At 42.8% G+C, this 20,149-nt stretch overlaps 1 protein-coding gene across 1 annotated transcript; it reads right to left on the bottom strand.

The window, feature by feature from the left end:
• Positions 1-13,072: 13,072 nt before the first annotated feature.
• Positions 13,073-13,864, bottom strand: LOC308150435 (pleckstrin homology domain-containing family F member 2-like; the record flags this gene model as incomplete). Its single annotated transcript, XM_080523267.1, has 2 exons — positions 13,073-13,597; positions 13,850-13,864. The coding sequence occupies 2 exons, from the start codon at positions 13,862-13,864 to the stop codon at positions 13,073-13,075; spliced, it is 540 nt and encodes a 179-aa protein (XP_080379393.1).
• Between the last annotated feature and the right edge of the window lie 6,285 nt (positions 13,865-20,149).

The raw sequence follows: 20,149 nt of genomic DNA, 5'->3' as shown, positions 1-20,149 counted from the left end.
TTTATATTATTTTATTAATATGTATAATATACTGATGTTTGGTAGCACACCCTTTGGAAAAATTAACAATAATAATTTTGGACCACTCTTCTTTTGCCAAATACTCTAGGGGCCTCATTTATAGAAAGTACATTGGATCAAATTTGATCTTACCCGTGTCGTACGTAGAAAACCACGTCAAAGTAGTGATTTATAAAAACGTGAGTCAATTTGACCGTGGAAACGATCGTAGCACTACGTCAGGTATTGACTTGACGTACGCACATTACCTACTGGTTATGCAGAGTTATTACAGGCATGTGAGCCGCACTGTCTAGGCCTACTGTAATTCATGCAAAGGCTCGTAATAAAATTAACAATGTTGTTATCAGCCGAGAAATGAGTTTAATTCAAGATTTAAAGGGAACTGATGTTTATGATTGGATTTCAGTATTCCTTTATATGTCAATAGACTATTTTATGGTGTAATCATTCTAAATTGAGGTGTGATAAAGGCGGTCGGGTATATCCCAGCCCTCCTTCAGCCGCATCCTGCCTGATGTGATTGGGGGAAGAGCGTTTGCGACCGCGCATCTATTTCTGAAAAGTCGATCTCCTCAGTAAAGTTTTTCTTTTTTTGTTTGTCTACCATTGTGTGAACTCGTCAAAGGTGCTGCCCAATACCTCAATTAAGCCTATTTATAGCACTTGGCTTATTTTATTTTGACATTTAGCAGACGCTTTTAATCCAAAGCGATTTACAATTACAAATTACAGGGACATTCCCCCTGGAGTAACTGAGGGCTAAGTGCCTTACTCAAGGGCACACTAGTAGTGGTGTGGTTTCAGGCGGGATTTGAACTCACAACCTTCCGATCACAAGTCCAACTCACTATCCACTAGACCACCACTACCCCTGGTTAATTCAGCCACTCTAATTGAGCCGCTATCACAGGGCGTAAATACAAAGCTCATTCACCTGCGTTCAATTTCAAGTATATTTGGTATTTATAGACTTTAGTGCGTACGCAATTTTAAACAAGCGCAGCCCATTTTATAAATAATGCTTACGTCCGTTTAGAAAAATGTGCTTACATGCATGTCAAAGATGACGTTCAAGTACTTTTTTTATAAATGAGGTCCCTGGACTCATTGCTAGCCACTTCAGAACTCTCCAACGCTTTGTCTTAAACCATTTCTGTCTTCAGATTTCAAGATTCCATGCACACATTCAAGTCATCCAGTGCCAGAAGCAGCAAAGCAACCCCAAAACATCTGTGAACCTCCACCATTTTTGACTGTAGGAACTGTGTTCTTTCATTTGAAGGCCTCATTTCATTTTCTGTAAAAAATAGAATGATGTGTTTTACCAAAAAGCTCTATTTTGGGCTCATCTGTCCACAGGACATGGTTTGGCATGGTTGGTCTCTGTGTCAGCAGTGGGGTCCTGGCAAAGTTGGCATCCATTGTTCTCCCTAACACAGGAGAGCTCACCTTTGGCCCTTTTTTTGCTAAAGCTATAATTGCTAATTGAAAAGCAATAGGTGTTTGCCCATAGAGGAGCCAATGGTGTCATTGGTCGGTTTAGTTTAGCATTTTGAATGGTAGTGTTTTCCATGGGAACACGAGATTTTATCAATGAAGATTGTGCCAAATGTAGAGAATTGTGTGTAGCGTTATTGTTATTTGTGCAGACTTGGTGTAAGATGAGGTACATGAGTTTCAGGTTTGGTCATTGTGTCTCAAGTTTCAGTGTTAGTGTGTAAGAACTGTAAGACCCACCTCCACACACAGGTTTGTTGAAAATGTGTTTGCTATTTGAATGCTTGAACGCTCCTAATTGAACTGTCCACCCTCCGAGTTTGTCATTGTATATTTGCTGCTCTCTACTGTGTCATTTGAAATATATCAGAAAATGTATCACATTTTTAAAGTGAGACTTGTTTTGTGAAGTAATCGTCCACTTTCAGAGTTCTGAAATCCGTGGAGAGATCTATGCATCTCTGGGCGACCACTGAGACTGTATTTCAGAAGGAGTGTGCCTCATGACAGACCCAGTTATTTGACCCACTTTTCTTCTACAAATATACATCCACATCACCCCTTCCTCTACACAAGGTTCTCTCACCTCTGTTTCTGTTTGCAGTAGGAGGACTGGCAGTGGAGCTGCTAGGAGGCGACATGCATCCGGTTTATACTCCTGCCAGTAGGTTGTGCCCTATAGCTTTACACTGCATCCAGCAATGTGCAACTCTATTCTGAGGATCTGAGACCAGACACTCATACATTCTCACCGTTGAGAGGCTGTGAAACCCTGAACACTGCAGTTATCAAGCCTTTACTAAAAAAGAACGGTCTAGACCAGGGGTCTTCAACCTTTTCAGCCCAAGGACCCACATGTAATACATTTTTCTCTCCTGTAATATTTTTTTTTTTTTTATGTCACATTTTAAGGCCTATAATAACGTTATTCACCTTATTAACCTATTTTGTCACGACCAGAGGTAGGACCCAAACGCAGACACAGGTGAACAGGTAAGAGTTAAATAATAAAGGTTTATTTCTAGTAACAAGGCTGATGGGAATAGGCAGGTGGGTCGTCAGGCAGGCGGGAGGTCAGGCAGGAGGAAGGGTCGGCAGACAGGTGGGGAATCAAGCAGGAAGAATGGTCGGCAGGCAGGTGGAGTAGTCGGCAGACAGGCAGGGGGTCAGACAGGAGGAGTAGTCGGCAGACAGGCAGGGGGTCAGGTCACAAGGGAAAATTAATAAGTAACAGGCTAATTACTGGGTTATTAACCTATATGTGTTTATGATTGATAAAACGTTCATGCATAATTATTATTGGTTATTATTATTATTATTGTTGATGAGGCTTATATTTTCTATTATTATTATTCAACAATTAAACATTTAGCTTCAGGAAGTCAGGTATGCTTACCTCAGTGAGATAACTGGCCCTGCTGGGTGGTACACAGCTTGTCTATTCTGGGGGAGATGGAGGTTGTCAGGCAGAGCATCATGTCATCCTCAGGCTGCAGTCTTGAACGGTATTTGCTCTTCAGGTGGGTGAGGGAGGAGAATCCACTTTCGCAAAGATATGTGGTTGCAAAAGGCAAGAGGCTCACCATGGCCTTTGCTGTCAGTTGTGGGAAGAATTTTTGGCAATGGATCCAGAACTGGATCAGTGGCTTTGACTCGTACACATGCTTGTGTGTACTATCTGTGGTTAGGTCGATCAGCTGATCTTCCTCAGCGGCTGTCAGATTTGAGCCGTCGGGTGCATTCTCTTTGAAAGGAAACTGTATCCAGGTCTTGTCCTTTCTCCAGGACTCAGTCTCAGAAAAATATTTTTCGAATTGCCATTCAAGTGCCTCCAAGTGATTACCAATTGCGCGTTTCACGTCAGGCGAGATCACCGCGGAATCCAACTCCTCCACTGATGGAAACATGGAGATGTTATCTCCCCTGACGCGCTCTCTCCATCTTTTCGTTTTTTTCAGGAAGCCTTCCATCTTATCATACAGCTGAATGGCGTGTGTATTGCGGCCCTGCATAGAACTGTTCAGCCGGTTCAACTCTGCGAAAACGTCCGCCAGATATGCCAGTTTAAAGACCCAGGCATTGTCGATGAAATGCGCAGCCAGCTCCGCGCGGTTTTGGCCAATTAGAAATTCGTGGATAGCTGTGCGTAATTCAAATACTCGTGCCAATACGGATCCACGGGAAAGCCATCTGACTTCTGAATGGTAAAGGAGCGCTGTGTGTTCCTCTCCTGTAGCGGCGCATAAAGAAGCGAAGAGGCAAGTTTGTAGGGCACTCTTCTTAATAAAATGTACAGCCTTTACAACAGTGTCCATAACATCGGCAAACTCAGCACTCACTTCTTTAGCGGCGAGGGATTCTCTGTGCAGCATGCAGTGAGTCCACATCACTTTCTGACAAGCGCCATCAGTCCACTCTTTTGCCCAGTCATAGCGCACGCACCGTCGGTACACACCGCGACACACTTTGCCCAACGTACGTCATTTTCACCGAAAAAGTAATCAATCACTTTGAAAATTTCAGCACTTGTTATGCGTTCAGGAAGCTTCTTACAAAACAAGAACTCTTCACACATTTCATTTATTCATTCACATTTACATTTCGTCTTGGTCAACAAAGCGCACAAATGCCAAGAGCTGTGCGTCTTTGGACATGTCCACTGATTCATCCAATTGGAGTGCAAATGCCTCCGCCGTTTGTAATTTTCTCAATTAACTGCACCCTCACATCCGATGCCATTTCACCAATTCGCCGAGCAATTGTTGTGTCTGACAATGGGATAGTCTTCAACTTTTCTGCATATCCATATCCATCACTCCCAAACATGGTCTTGCACATATCAGTGGCCGCAGGCAATATCAAATCTTCTGCAATTGTGTATGGCTTTTTACACTGGGCAACGCGAAGAGCAACTTGATATGAGGCTTTCAAAGCAAGCTCACCGACTTTCGCAGATTTTCTTATCATTGTCTGTTGGCCTTGGAGAGAGTGCAGACGAGCCTGAAAGTAGTCCAGTGCTTTATCTTGTAAGTGGCCATGATTCGTCTCAAAGTGTCGTTGCAGCTTTGATGGCTTCATGCTTTCGTTTGAGAGCGTCGCCGCACAAACAACACACACCGGCAATTCCACTCCTTCGGTTTCTATGAAAGTAAATCCAAACTTTAGGTACACTTCTGAATATTTTCGGGACTTTTCTCTTTTGCGTTTATCTGCCCCTGGGGCAGGCGCTGCTGGGGCCGAGGTGGAAGGAGTAGGCCTAGCCGTTGGATCTCGAGCTCGAGGTCTCGTTACTGTTACAAATGTATCCATCCTGCTTCACTAATTAATAGTAGTAACTAATAATGTGAAGTTATAATATCATTATTGGACTCTGACAACTTGCGCACGTTTAAATCAACCAGTTTAATCAACACTCAGCTTCAACAGTGCCTCGGGTCATTACCCATAATGCAAATAGTAAATAGTACATTTTTATTGTAAATAGTTTTTTGTCAAAAGTAGCTTATTATTGCCTATTAATTGCCTATTATTAGTTTACTCAATATAACTTTTGTTATATTTTTTAATTGTCACAAATTATTTTGGTGAAAATTGTTAAATATTCTGAAAACATTTGGCGGACCCCCTGCAGTACCTCTGCGGACCCCCTAGGGGTCGCGGACCCCCGGTTGAAGACCACTGGTCTAGACCCATTTATACTGAACAACTACAAACCCATATCAAACCTTTCCTGTATGACCCTAAATGATCTCTTTGATTACTTTCAATCAGGCCTTCGCCCCCTACATAGCACTGAATTACCTATTAAGGTCTTTAATGACAGTCATGTAAACACAGACTCCGGAAAATCTCAGTTTTGGTACTACTAGATCTTAGCGCTGCCTTTGCCACTGTAGACCACAATATTGTAATAGGATTTTCAAAATCTTAACTGATTTTTTATCTGAGACAGACCCCACACATGAAGATAAAAAATCTTGGATTGAACAGCCTTGATCGTATTGTGTGTGGTGTGCGCCGATTTTCCCATTTCAGCACCCCACAGACATAAAGATTATCATTACGACAGACTCCAGACTCTCTAGAGTCTCGTTCCCCAAGCCAGAAATCTCGCGTGAACCCATCCTTTTAATATTGCCTTTAAATTACAAAATAATTCAATTAAGATTATATAATGATTAAAGCACTTTGAGCTGCAAAGTTTGCAGGAAAAGCGCTATACAAATAAAGTTATTATTATTATTATTATTATTATTATTATCTAACGTAGTACCCTGACTGACCTGTACGAGGCAACCATGTGCGACAGGGCAAATAAAGTGCAAATAAAGTGCCGAAGAAGTCAGCTCGCTTCTTGATTGGCTACATTCCATTCCATGTCTCAATCGGACTCGCAAATCGGACATGCAAAAACCTGAATCCATCTGGCAACCCTAGGATTTTTGGTCGTAAGTATTGAACACATTTGACATTTACGATTGTCGGCCACCACCATTTTCCGAGCAGATTGTCGGGAGAGATTGACTCTTAACACACCTCACACCACAGGATAATATTATAGGATAATCTTTAGAGTCATCCGATTATCGGGCGTTTTCTGTCTTTGGTCGGAAGGCGGAAAATCGGGCCAAAATCGGCCAGATAATCTTTATGTGTGTACCCGGCTTTAGACTAATCAGCTACTTATTCCAAGAGTGAAAACAAAACACGGTGCGGTAGCTTTCAGTCACTCTGCCGCATGCTCCTGGAACAAACTCCCTGAAGAAAGCAAACCGGCCCAAACCCTAAAAATATTTAAAACCAAGCTAAAAACCTTCATGTTTTGCAGCAGTTATGATTAAACACTAACACTTCTATCAATGTCTTTTTATTCATTAACCATTATCTTATTAAATGTTTTATCTATTTACTTATTTACTTCTTATATCTGCTTTTTATTTATTGTCTATAATCTTGTTAAATGTTTATCTATTTAACTTATATTCTTGTCATTTTTATTTTCTTACTATCCTCCTCTTGCTGTATTTTTTAATGCTATATGTAAAGCACTTTGAATTGCCCCTGTTGTATGAAATGTGCTATACAAATAAACTTGCCTTACCTTGAACTGATCAAAAATGACTTTTCCTGGCATGACAGTGGCACCCATTCCTTTCATCACTCTCATCATAAGGCAATCCATACTGCTATATCAGTGTGTGTGGAAGTATCAGAGTGTGTAGTCAGTTAGCTTACCCGCAGTATTTACACAATGTTTATATGTATGATAAATTACAACATCACAACTCTAACAGCAGTAGCAACCTTTTGCTGCAAATGGCATTAACAAAATGTTTAGGCTACATTAATTACTCTCAAAAAGTAGTTTTGTTTCGTTATACCAGAGGGAGATTATTTAGCTACTCTCAGCAACCTGTGGGGTGTAATATGTGAGTGAGGGTAGCTCACAGCTAATTAGTATTGAGCTATTCTATTTCATTGTGCTTTTAATGGTTCTTTTGCATGTTGTTGGGAAAGTTCAACTGCATAAATAAATAATTTATTCAGGGAATGTGACAGTCAGCAACCATCCAAATTCAGATTTAATGTGAAATCCTGTTCCATGTTGTAGTTTGCCCAGTGATTCGTGTTCTTCGGTTTCTGGCATTTAGCCAGGGTCCTTAACCATTTGGTTTGGCCCAATCTAAAACAGAAACCGGATTGTCATGATCAACATTTTAAACTACTACCTCAATGCTCTAATGATAGTTTTGGATGTGGAAAAAGTCTAACATTTAGACAGTTGAGTCAAATTAACCCTCACCATTTTAAAACTTCCCAAATGAGTTTGATACAAAGTTCAGGGGAGGCAGAAATCAAAGGACGGGCTCATTGTAATGCATGGAATGAAGAATGGTATCATACCATTCCATGCAATGATTTTGGAATAATTCTGGAGATGCCTACCTAATATTTCATGTTTCTATCCATCTAACACTTTATTTTAATGTCTAAAATGTTCTTCAGTGTTTGAATTATCAAGCCTTCCATAAAGTCTGTCGCCTTAAAAGAGGCACACAGCTAAAGAAGTGTAATAAAAACTGAAGTGGTAAAAATGTATGTACATGGTGGACATCCTACGACCCACCCATGCTTAACATTGAGCAGGACTGACAGACCAGTTTGGCAGCTGAATTGTAGCCTGGTAATAGTCACAAGGTAACGAGAGGTCATGTGACCAAACCAGATACGATGTCATAAGTCAGTCAGTTCTCAACTCCCTGAGAAAACTGTCACCACCTCCTGGCAAGCCGACTAAACACAATGGCCTACACCCAACAGGCTAGGTGCACGATCTCCACTACTTCCTGAAAGGCACCTTGCATGAACATATCCTGTCTCACTCTATTGGTTTAATTGATTAATCAGCTGTGCGGTAAACTGTTGGAACACACAGTGCACAGCTGATTAATCAATTAAACCAATAGAGTGAGACAGGATATGTTCATGCAAGGTGCCTTTCAGGAAGTAGTGGAGATTGTGCACCTAGCCTATTCTGAAAAAAAGTGTTGTGAGAGTAGTGTGTGTGAGAGTATCAAGCCACAAAAAGACAAGACTTTAGGCAATATGTTATATATATTTCTGAGAATTAGTAACGATGATATGCATGATTACATTCAGGTTTAAGCCCTTTTGAGAAGTTTTAAACAAGAAATAAAATGAACAAAACAAATCGCAAAGAGGATAACAACATAAAGACCACCCAACAGCAAACAAGAGAACTTGGAAAAATCCATGATATGCGAGTGGTTCACAAACCAAACTAACCAAACAGACAAAGTAAACCTCTTTAATAGGTATGGTATGGTCTCTTTCAGAATTCTTGTTCCCTCAGTTCTGTGCTCAAAAAGTAATTGTTGCTTCATGGATGTACAAATCCAAATCTCAGGTTGTGTCGGCCCCACCAGCACCCACCCTCCTGAGGTGATGTCCTGAGGAATTCCCGTAATCCAGTCCTGTCTCAAAGGTCTTAGTGACATAGCTCTTGGTTGCGACCACTCTCCTGAGGTGACAGGGAGGGTAAAGTGCTGGTGGTCAATACAGTCCGTACGTGTGGGTGGGATGAGCGCAAGGAGACCTGAAACAGCGTAATTTTACAGCAATATACTTTACAAAACAAACTGTACAAATGTACAAAATCAACAGAATTAAAACAAAAAAAGAATTATTTTTTAAAATACTCATAAAGAGGAATAACATTACCATTGGATGAACATCAGTATATGCTAGGATTTAAGTCAAGATAGATATGCCAAATACTAGAGAGCAGATTGGTGTTTTTCATGTTAGTATGATAACCCACAAAAGAAGCTGTTGAAGCATTTTGAGTGCATCCAAAGTACTAAAAGATAATTAGAAACTATGGGTTAGTCAAGAGATTTGTTTTCAAACATCAGAAGTATTGATTTTCTCATGTCTTATTGCCTGCTGAAGAAACCCACTGTTACAGAGGTCTACAATTACTCCTTAGTGATGTATGTAAAGAAACGCATAAAAACACAAGAATCCCTTTTCAATCTCAGTTCCTCCACTCAACACACGCAGTTCTTCTGAGCAGAAAAAACGTTCCACTTTCCACTGAAAAATTTAACAGGCAACATTGAAAACGAGTTCAAGTCTACAACCACCTCTGAGCTTGACTGTTCAAGTGTAAAAATGCTACAAAGCAGACATACAAAGAAACCATGGAAACACAGGAAGAGAAACAGGTCTATTGAAAGTGATGAGACTAAGATCGGTCCAACCCAGAGTGGAGAACCTGTAAAGTTAGTGTGTTTACATTTGTGTAAAGAAAGTTGTGGTTGTTGGTAGTGTCCATCATTGTTCCTCTAACAAATTAAGTCTCAGTTCCCAGTTCACATGGTCTGCGCCTTAGACCATGGTCATGGTCACTTATAGGGAAGCTCAATTAATTTACAGGAACGAAGAGGGGAGGGGGTGGATAGGGGCGGTCTTGTTTCTTTTTTTCTGAGAGAAGTAAATGGGAGACACTTGAGAGTTCCTGTGGGGCTACGCAACCCTTTCCCTCCAGGGTCAGTGAAGTTCAGTGGAGGTTTTTCTGACAGTGCAAATGCCCTCTGACCTTAGAATGGCAGGTTAGGAAGCGGTCGCACACGAGGAGACGACAGTAAGACAATGGGCTGATTTCCTGATCTTCACTCAAGTCATTGTGGAAGTTAACCACATGTTTGCCAGACAGTTAACCACATGTTTGCCAGTCTCTCTAGACAAAACAATCTGTTAAGCCAGGAACATCGCAACACTGGACTGTACTCTATAAAGCAACGCATCTTCTTGAAGTAAAGCATAACGCCCTCTTACACTTCAACTACAAACATACACACCATGGTTAACAATCACACACATTGATTGCACTTAATGTCTACACTAAATCATGGATTTCCCCCCTTAAAATGGTAGTGCCCCTCTTCAAAATATCTCGCACTGTGTTGGGCAAAAATATATTTGTGGGCTGGTCATTGCAGCATCCTTTTTTGTGTCTCTAATTTCAAAGACTGACTCGTCGTGCTGTTCTTTAAACAGACTACGTATCTTTCTAAGAAGGCACTGTGTGACAATTAAGAACTTCATTGTTCATTTTTGGGACGATTGACTGTCGGCATCTCATATCAAGCCAAGCCATGCAGAGAAACTGTTAAACCTCCAAATTGGAAGTGGCATCCTAAGACACACACCTAGCTTAACCATACAATCATACAAAGCATTAGCAGATTTGTCATTAGCAACAAACTAAAATAGGTTAAACAGATAAGACAGTTAACATTAGCTTTCCAGGCTTTGCATACTGATCATTGGAGACATTTGTTAAATGCAGTGGCGGATACAGAAAGTGGCTGATGGGTAGGCCTGGAAAAATCTGGGTAGGCCTGAGTGAAACTCATCACCGCACGTTTTAGACCTATGTATGAGCAGCCAGATGGATGGAACACAACCGGGCTCGCGATCATAGGCGCCGATTTATGTTTCTGCCCGTGGGTGCTCGAAACATTTGGGTACGACCAACACGCATGCACACACACGCACACACACGCACACGCACGCACGCACACACGCAAAATATTCGCAGGGACTGGAGGAGATCACTATGCAGACCATGAAACGAACGGAAAATAAATAAAGTACCTGTCTACCCAGAGAATGCAACGGACAGCCAAACAAGTTATTATAAAACAAAGGAGTTGGTGGTGGATTTTAGGAGGAAGAGAAGGACCCCAGCCCCCATCACCATCAAGGGGGTGGAAGTCGAGAGGGTGGACTCCTACAGGTACCTAGGAGTACAAATTAATAACAAACTGGACTGGACTGACAACACCGAGGCTCTTCTCAGGAAAGGGCAGAGCAGACTGTTTTTCCTGAGAAGGCTGAGGTCTTTCGGTGTCTGCAACAAGCTGCTGCAAATGTTTTATCAGTCGGTGGTTGCCAGCGTTCTGTTCTTCGCCGTGGCCTGCTGGGGTGGAAACATCTGTGCCAGGGATGCTGCGAAGCTAAACAAACTGGTGAAGAAGGCCAGCTCTGTGGTGGGGACCGGGCTGGACAGCCTAGAGGTGGTGGCAGAACAGAGGATGGGGAAAAAACTGGCGGCCATGCTGGCCAATCCCTCCCACCCGATGTACTGCGAGCTGGCGGGGATGAGGAGCAAGTTCAGCCACAGATTTGTTCTCCCCCGTCAAAGTGCAAAAAGATTTGGACAGTCCTTTGTTCCAGCTGCACTCCGACTCTACAACCAGGCCCTGCAGGGTGGGGGAGACCTGGAGCTGGAACTTTGGAACTTGGAACTTTTTACTTATTGAGCCTGCACTGTTTTATGTATTTTATTTAATGTTTTCTGTTTTCTGTATTGAATGTTTTCTGCCCTAACTGAGCTGTTTGACAACTAAATTTCCCCATTGGGGACAATAAAGGTTTTCAATCAATCAATAATACACACACGCAAGGCATTCAAGCGCACGCAATAGTCAATGAATTAACCAATAACCATCAACTATGGAGGACCAAGTATAGAAATTGTAATAAGAAATGCCTGTATTATCATTTGCAAGCTTTTAACTGTGGGTGTTGACAGTCCAGTGCAAACCGAAAGCTCAAGTTGAATCATACATGTACCTGGCTCGGACCAGTTGTGGTGATCCATCATTTTATTACAAAACCTAACGCTGCTTATTAGGGGATTTACGTAAACTGGTGTATACACATATATTGTTGTGTAAAGTTGTGTGCTTCTATTGTATTATATTATTATATCCAGTGAAGGCATACACAATGTTGTTCCACACAAATGTTTCCCTCTTCGTTTTAATCTTGGAAAGTCTCATAAAAAATATACTTCACCGAACTATTACAGCGCTGTCTCGGACTCTCCGCACGTCGGCGTGTGGCGTCATCATCTGTTATTGTGAATAAATAAGATTTCTAGGCAAGGCCTGGTCCAAACTTTCATTATTTTCACTGACTTCCAGGCGTGGCTTTTTAAGAAAGCGGGACAATGTTAGCTGTTTAGCCATCGTAGCGCGCACACTGAACAACTGGTCAAGGTCAACTGAACAATCAGAGTAAACGTAAAAGAGGAAGCAATGTAAACGTAAGAGAGGAAGTTGAATATTATTAGTATTAATACATACTTTTAATCATTTCCAAGACAAAACTATTCACATTACAGTTAGTTAGTGAAAATTAAACTTTAAAAATATTTTATTATAAAAAAATATGTATTTTTATGAATCTGCCGAGGCCCACCCAGGCCCACCCATAGATCCGCGCCTGGTTAAATGTACAACAATTCATTTCAATCAAAAGCATATTGTAGAGGAGAAATATACATAGAGGGTAGAAAAATACTGAAGAAATTACACACACCTAAAAAGAATGCACCGTAGGTATTTTTCCTGAATGATTTACAGAGGGCCATGGACAGCATGCCTAAACACTGCCAAACACTCACTTGTCCCTACAGAAATACATACAGCATTGCGGGAAGGACAAGCACCTCTTAAGGTTCATTGGTAGAAAGATATATTCCTGGGGGGGGGGGGGGGGGGAATCAATTCAAAGATTAAATTAGTTAGGAACAACGAGTGGTGTTAATTTACTCTCAGCACCACTCTCTCCTGTAGTGGGGTCCACTGATTCATTCATATAAAATAATGAACATTGGAGAAGGTGAAATGTCAAAAGAAGCAACCAGTCTGCAAATAGTGTTCAGATGTTTACCGAACATACTACAACTTCCAACAGGCATTTCACCACAATATCATCATGGTTCGAAAAAAACTAATTCCAGCAAGAAATAAAAAGAAACAAAATAAGAGAGCATGTTCCTCAAAAGCGTTGAATGAACGCCATGAACTAATCCTCCGTTGAAAATTTCAAGCAGTGGTGGGATTGACACAATTAAACTAAAGACAAAGCAAAAACCCCAAAATAATAAATGGAATAGCACTAATTAATTCCTGAATAGAAGGAAGAAGGACGGTTGGCAGGAGTTGAGCCATTCTCAGTCACTGCTGTCGTCCTCATCATCGTCGTCCGACAAGTTGCTGCTATTAAACTTTGACCCCGGTCGGCTGTAGGAGTCAGAGCGCGGGGCCAAGCCGCCCCCTGTGGCCAGCTGCGAGAAGCAGAACTCGCACACGCGAACCGGCTTAGACGACTGGCTGGGCAGCAGGAACTTCTTGTCGGAGCACGGGCTGCACACTACAAAGCCACACTTGCGGCAGTGGTGGCGACGGTTGACGGCATTGAATTTGACCTTCTGGCAGCGCATGCAGATAGTGGCCTCCGAGTCAGGTATCCACACGGCGGCGTGCTCGCCTGTTGGCGCCTTCCCGCTCTTCTCAAGCAGGTCGCCCACACACTTGCCAATGTGACTCATCCACTCAGACTTCTCAGTTGCCGTGGCGGCGTAGACGGCGAAGGACTTGGTGGGCGTCTTGATGAGCCAGCCGTTGCGCAGGTCGCCCTCGTCGGCCACTGTATCGATGGTGACGCTCTCCAGTGGAATGATGTGTTGCTTGTTGTACTTCCAACACACCAAAATGGGTGTTTGGTGTGTTGGATATTGCTTCCCATACCGTGACACAGCACGTTTTATTGATTCGGCCTTGTCTGCTTCATCCTTGAACGACTTCTGATGTTTGGTCTCATAATGCCGTTTAACGCTTGAAGTTCTGCAAACAACATTTTCAAAACATAGGACACATACAGCACGGTCTTTCTGGGACACAAAACCCCACTCTTCTGTCCATGAAGGCTGGAATTCACGAAGTTTTACTTTCAGGCCTGCCATGCTAATGAGACAGCAGGGTGAGACAAAATTCAGAATTGTACTTTTACGACAATTGGCGCCAGAATACGGATCTCGTGGAGTGGATGAGAGACTGGCTGCATTCGTAAATTCGCCCTGAGAGCGCCGGAGCGTCCCTGAGACCGCCTCTAGTCCAATCAAAATACTTGATCCCATTGTGACATTGAACCCAGTGTGCGCGAATTTACGAACGCAGCCAACATAAAAATAAAAATAAACTCCCATTCTCGCACTTGCGAGATCTCGCTTGCGTGCCACTGTTTAAGCTGTCGCGTGCCACTGCTGGCACGCGTGCCATAGGTTGCCGACCCCTGCTCTAGACTTTAAAGCATAGCATTCAGATTTAACATGCCCCTTTTTATGGCAGTGACTGCACACTTTATCATAACTATTCTGATTCTCCTAACTCCTTGAACTATTCTGATTCTCATAACTCCTTGAACTATTCTGACCTCTACGACCAAAATCAGTTGCAGCTGACTGACCAGCAGGTGGCGTATCAAAACCAAAGGTACTCCTCTGAAACCCAGACTCTGGCACATAAGCGCGAGACTCACCAAACATACGCGGCTCTCCAAACTTACCCCTGCTATGAGTCAATGTAAAATCATCTGCCAACGCAGCAGCTTCAGCAGGAGTAGTCACCTGCTTTTCACTAATATAGGTGGCTATATTCTGGGGAATAGCATTTTTTAATTGCTCCAGTACAATCAGATCACACAAATCATCAAAATCATCTACATCAGACGCCTTGCACCAGCGATTGAAATGCAAAACTAATTCTCTTGTAAACTCAAGATGTGTCTGACTCTTGTTTCTCCTCCAATTCCTAAACTTCTGTCTGTAGGCCTCCGGAACCTGTTCATAAGATTTAAGCACTGCAGACTTCACTTTCTCATAAATCAGAGAATCCTCACGGCTCAGAGACGAATATGCCAACTGTGCTCGACCTGTAAAAACACATTGTAACATGAGGGTGCGTTCAGCATCTGGCCAACCACGAGTGTCAGCGACGCGCTCAAACAACAAAAAAAACAAGTCAGGATCCCTTTCATTAAATTTAGGTAAAAGTTTCAAGTTTCCTGCTATATCAAATAAGCCTCTATTTGCTCCCCTGGAAGCAAAAGAACCCCCACTACTTAAGACTTCACTACTGATTTTACCGTCTTCAATCAAATTCGACCTATGTCTCTCTAACTCCACAGTTTGCATTTGGATTTCACATTTCATTTTCTCAAGTGCAAATTCCTGGTCTAATCTCAGTTTGAGCAATTCTTTTTCCTGGTCAAATGTAAAAGGGTGCTTAGCAACAGGCGAAGGTAAACCCTTGACAGGCTGTGGCAAAATTGCCATCTCGACCAGTTTCGACTCTAAACATGCCCTAAGCTCATGTTTCTTTTGTTCTACCGCTCGCGCTAAGGGGTAAACAATTACACATTGATGGAGGATACTTGTTATAGTACAATACAAACGAGCAGGTGTTACATATAATATCCTATGTGCCACACCTCCATCAATGCTGAAATCGCTAAACGTTTATTAACAGCCTCCCAGTCAATGCATTTGATCTTCTGGATCCATGCATTGTGTTTTAAGTACTACAGACACATACCCAGCCATCACCTTGTCTTGAGATGTCTTAAGATGTCTTAATTAACCAAAATAAGACATTTTGTCTGTCAAGATGTCTTAAGTCGTCTTAAGACCTAACCTGAAGACATGCACTCATTCACTCACTTAAGACATGGAGCATAAGAGCCATATTTTCTGTGTCTTGAAGACACAGAACATCTTGAGATGTCTTAAGCAGTGTTGCCACAGTTACTTTGAAAAAGTATTCTGATTACTGATTACTGATTACTCCTTTAAAAAGTAATCTAGTTACTTTACTGATTACTTGATTTTAAAAGTAACTAAGTTAGATTACTAGTTACTTTTTTAGTTACTATTGGCAGCTGCCTAGGCACCCGACCCCCCCCCCCCCCCCCGCAACATAAAAATGAAAACTGGTTTTGCCAAAACTCACTTTATTTTAACAGTAACTTAAATTACATAATTAAACTTTAAACAATAACTTAAAACAACAAAATAAAGAGTCTTTCTTTGCCTCACCCAACATAAATACTTGTTTTTAAACAATAAAATAAATATAATCTTTATTTAACACAGTAACTAGCAAGGAGTGGTTTCACAAAACCTAAAACCTACCCTGACCATTCAGATATGATCCTAATATAATCCTAATCCTAAACTGGGTGAGTCTGAGTTTATCAATGAAGAGTGAACTCAGCTGTCAAGACTGGAAGGAGGCCATGAACACGCTATGGAGGCCATGAACACGCTATGGAGGCCATGAACACGCTATGGAGGCCATGAACACGCTATGGAGGCCATGAACACGCTATGGAGGCCATGAACACACTATGAGTGAAACAGTGGAAAGGGGCGAGTAAACCAGTGGTTGTATCTCATTAACAGAAGCTTCTCAAACCTCTTGTCAGAAAGTCTGTTCCTTCTAGGCGTGAGCACCAAACCTCCCAGACTAAAGAGCCGCTCTACAGGAGCGCTAGATGGAAAATGTTCTTAATGTTTGGATACTGATTCAGAATCTGAAGCTCATGCCCTGACCTCAAGTAGTCCATGACTTCCTTTTCTGCCGAGTAGGTCTCCTCTGGCTCCGCCTCAAAAGCAAAAAAGTCCATCTCGCCTTGGTTGGCAGTCGTGGTGGGTACACTGGCAGGGCTCTGTGCTGCAGGAGCAGTTTTGCGACATTCTGCTGTGAGAAGCTCCTTTACTTGCTCCCTCCTACCTTCATCTCTCAGCCATCGGAGTTTGAATTTTGGACAACTAGCAGCTGCGAGAAGGGCATCTTTGTTGTCCAGCACACTGGCAAAACGAGTCTGGATAGCCTGAAAGATATAATTTGATATGTTTATTATTATCTAGTTGTAGCCTATAAGGTCTATTATTTATACCTTTATTTACTAATTATGTATGCAATTAGTTTGTGCAACTGACAACCTACATACTGCAGTATGGTGTGACTCTGCTCCATGTTCATGAATAGTGCAATGAAAATGTATTTATTTATCTTTAATATGGAACAACATAGCATACCTGCACTATGGCATCTGGAAGGCCTGCAGTCATCTTGGATAGGGTGTCTTTCACAGCAAGGGTCTTCTGCATCAGGACTTCAAGTGTGGGCAGTAAAGTGTGGGCAGTAAAGTCCCATACAGACAGTCACCTTGTAGGATATCCAGTGCTATAGTTAGAGGCTTCATGACGGTACAGTACTCATGCAGGTACTGGTACTCCTGGTCTTTGAAGCACTTCACTCCCAGCTTGTTGCACAGAGTAGTCAGCTCATTCATGGGGATTTCTGCGATTCTCTTTATGGCTTCGTAAAAGGAATTCCACCTTGTGGATGTCGGTACCAGGAGCTTTCTTTTGTTAACCTCCTCCACCGTTTCTGACGCAACGGTAGATCGGCTTGCTTTCGTCCAGAGAGCTGTGCATTTTGCTGTGCTGCTCCTATACACAGCCTTGCTCTCTGGTTTGGAAGTGATGTACTTCTCCACATCACTTGTAGAAATAAGGTTGAGGGTATGTGAAGCACACCTTTGGTGCGGGGGAAGAATCAGCTGGCCATCACTATCATCCTCAGCTGATAGGATTTCTGACACATCTAAAAAAGTGACATCATCCGTGGCCTCCTCCACCGTCTCATCATCGGACTCTGTGACAGCAGGCTGATAGACTTGAAATGCCTTGACAAAGTTAGATCCATTATCTGTCACTGTTGCTACTACTTTGTTGATTAGTCCATATGAAGAGTGAATGTTTTCGATTTCTGCACCAATAACATCATACGTGTGTCTACCGCGGATTCTCCTACACGCCAATGCAGCCTTGTTGCGGTCTAATGTGGATCTACTAATCCAGTGGAGCGTTACTCCCATATAGCTCCTATTGTTAGCTGTCCAAATGTCCGCTGTAGTTGACACATAGTCGACCTCGTTCAGCGCAGCCTTCAGATGTTTTTCCATCTCTGCATACTCCTTCTCCAAGTACGAAGAAAAAGATGTTCTGTGAGGTAGCTCGGCATTGGTAGTAGTGGGGATCTTGTTAATGATGGCACGGAAAGAGGGCGAGTCAACTGTGTTTATGGGCAGCATTTCCTCTACAACATACCGCCCGACCAATTTATTCAACTCTCCCACACTTACAGGTTGTGATTTTGTAGGCCTACTGAAGTCCAGCTTTTGTTGCTTGAGCGGTGTGGGACCTCCCGCAGAAGTCGAGGCCGCGGTCTCTGGGACTTTCTCCGCGAGCTTGACTGTGCTGTGCTGAGATTCCAAATGTTTCTTTAAATTTGATGTTGTGGTTTTACCACAGGACAATATTTTCTTTCCAGCACAGAGTGTACAACGATCATTTATGTTCTTGTCATCCTTTGCTGACACAAACTCAAAATAATCCCTATATTTCCAGCTATTTAACGCATATCTCTGTTCTCGCTCCATTGTGTAGGCTATACGCTTCTGTTTACACTGTGCAATCAGCGTGGTGATACACGTGAGCGATTCTGCTGCACCTCGTGTTGAAAACGTGATCACTGCCGTCACTCCCCAAGACGCGAGAAAAGCAATAAATGTTTGTTTACTATCGAACATTACAAAGAAATACTGCATTTAGCCTAAGTTATGAGGTAGTAACGCAATAGTAACGCACAGTCACTTGAATAAGTAACTTTAATCCGATTACTGATTTGGAAATAGTATCGCGATAGAATACTCGTTACTGGGAAAAGTAATCAGATTAGAGTAACACGTTACTTAGTATCGCGTTACCGGCATCACTGGTCTTAAGACACTGAATATCAATGTCTTAAGACAGTCAGGCGATCTTGTTCCAATTGGAATAATTCAAGTATAATAATGAATTATCCTATTATATATTTTACGTTATGAATTAGTTAATAATAATTCAATTGGTGTGTCCCAGGACAAAAAAAAACTAGCAGGAAGTGTAATCCAGCTCAGGCCCGGGGCCATTGATACTGTGGAGAGTTTATTAGGAAATGCAATCAAAATGGTCAAACAGGTAATTCAGTATTTGAAAGATACTGGGTTGATAGACACGATTTAACACCCCCCCCCCCCCCTTCTTTAATTTTTTAATTTTTCACTGTCAAATATACCGTCCAAACACAGTCCGGTAGGTGGCGGTAATGCGCCTCAAGTTGGTCGCAAACCGCCATTCAAACTGAGAAGAAGAAGAAGATGATTGGACATTAGTGTCAGTCACGGGGGCGCTCTCGAAGATAACGGCCGCTACCAAACTACTCCTGTCTTCTCAACTATCAGCTGCAACTCATTACATCAGGTAACTAAATTAATTAATTGTAATTGAATCAAAAACGTTTCTGTGTTCCAACCAGACGTCGTGTAGGTGAGTAGTTCGTCGTGTTTCCTCTGCTAGCGTCGTCTAAACCTCGGAGGTTGTGTCTTTCTTAGTACATGTTTTCTCCCTGGCTAACAAGGCTACATGTTGAGGAATGCTTCCTGAGCAACGACTCCAGGCGGATGTGGCAGGGGGTTCAGCACATGACAAACTTCAGAGCCAACAGGCTCACAGCCGCAGAGGACGACCCCCTGCTGGCGGAAAAGCTGAACTCCTTCTACGCCCGGTTCGACGAGGGGCGAATGGAGGTAACCACAACACAAACACCACTCTCTCCAGCTCTCAGCAGCCTCACCCTCACAGAGCATGAAGTGAGACGCGTGCTGAAGGCGGTGGACCCCAGGAAAGCCTCGGGGCCGGATGGCGTCCTGGGACGGGTGCTGAGGGACTGCGCCGACCAGCTGGCCGGGGTTTTCACCAACATCTTCAACCAGTCCCTGTCCCAGGCCACCATCCCACCCTGCCTGAAAACCTCAACTATCATCCCAGTCCCGAAGAAAAGCACGGTGAGCTGCCTAAACAACTACCGCCCGGTGGCACTCACACCAATCATCATGAAGTGCTTCGAGAAACTAGTCCGGGCCCACATACTCACACGCCTCCCGCCCAACCTGGATCCATACCAGTTCGCCTACAGAGCCCACAGGTCCACAGAGGACGCCATCGCGACGACTCTCCACGCCACTCTATCCCACCTGGAGAGGGGAAACAGCTACGCGAGACTGCTCTTTGTGGACTTCAGCTCCACCTTCAACACCATCCTTCCAGACAGGCTAGTGACCAAACTACTAGACCTGGGTC

This window comes from Nansenia antarctica (genome assembly GCF_963989245.1).
Source record: "Nansenia antarctica genome assembly, chromosome: 2".
Lineage (NCBI taxonomy): Eukaryota > Metazoa > Chordata > Actinopteri > Argentiniformes > Microstomatidae > Nansenia > Nansenia antarctica.
This window is presented reverse-complemented; position numbering and strand designations above follow the sequence as displayed.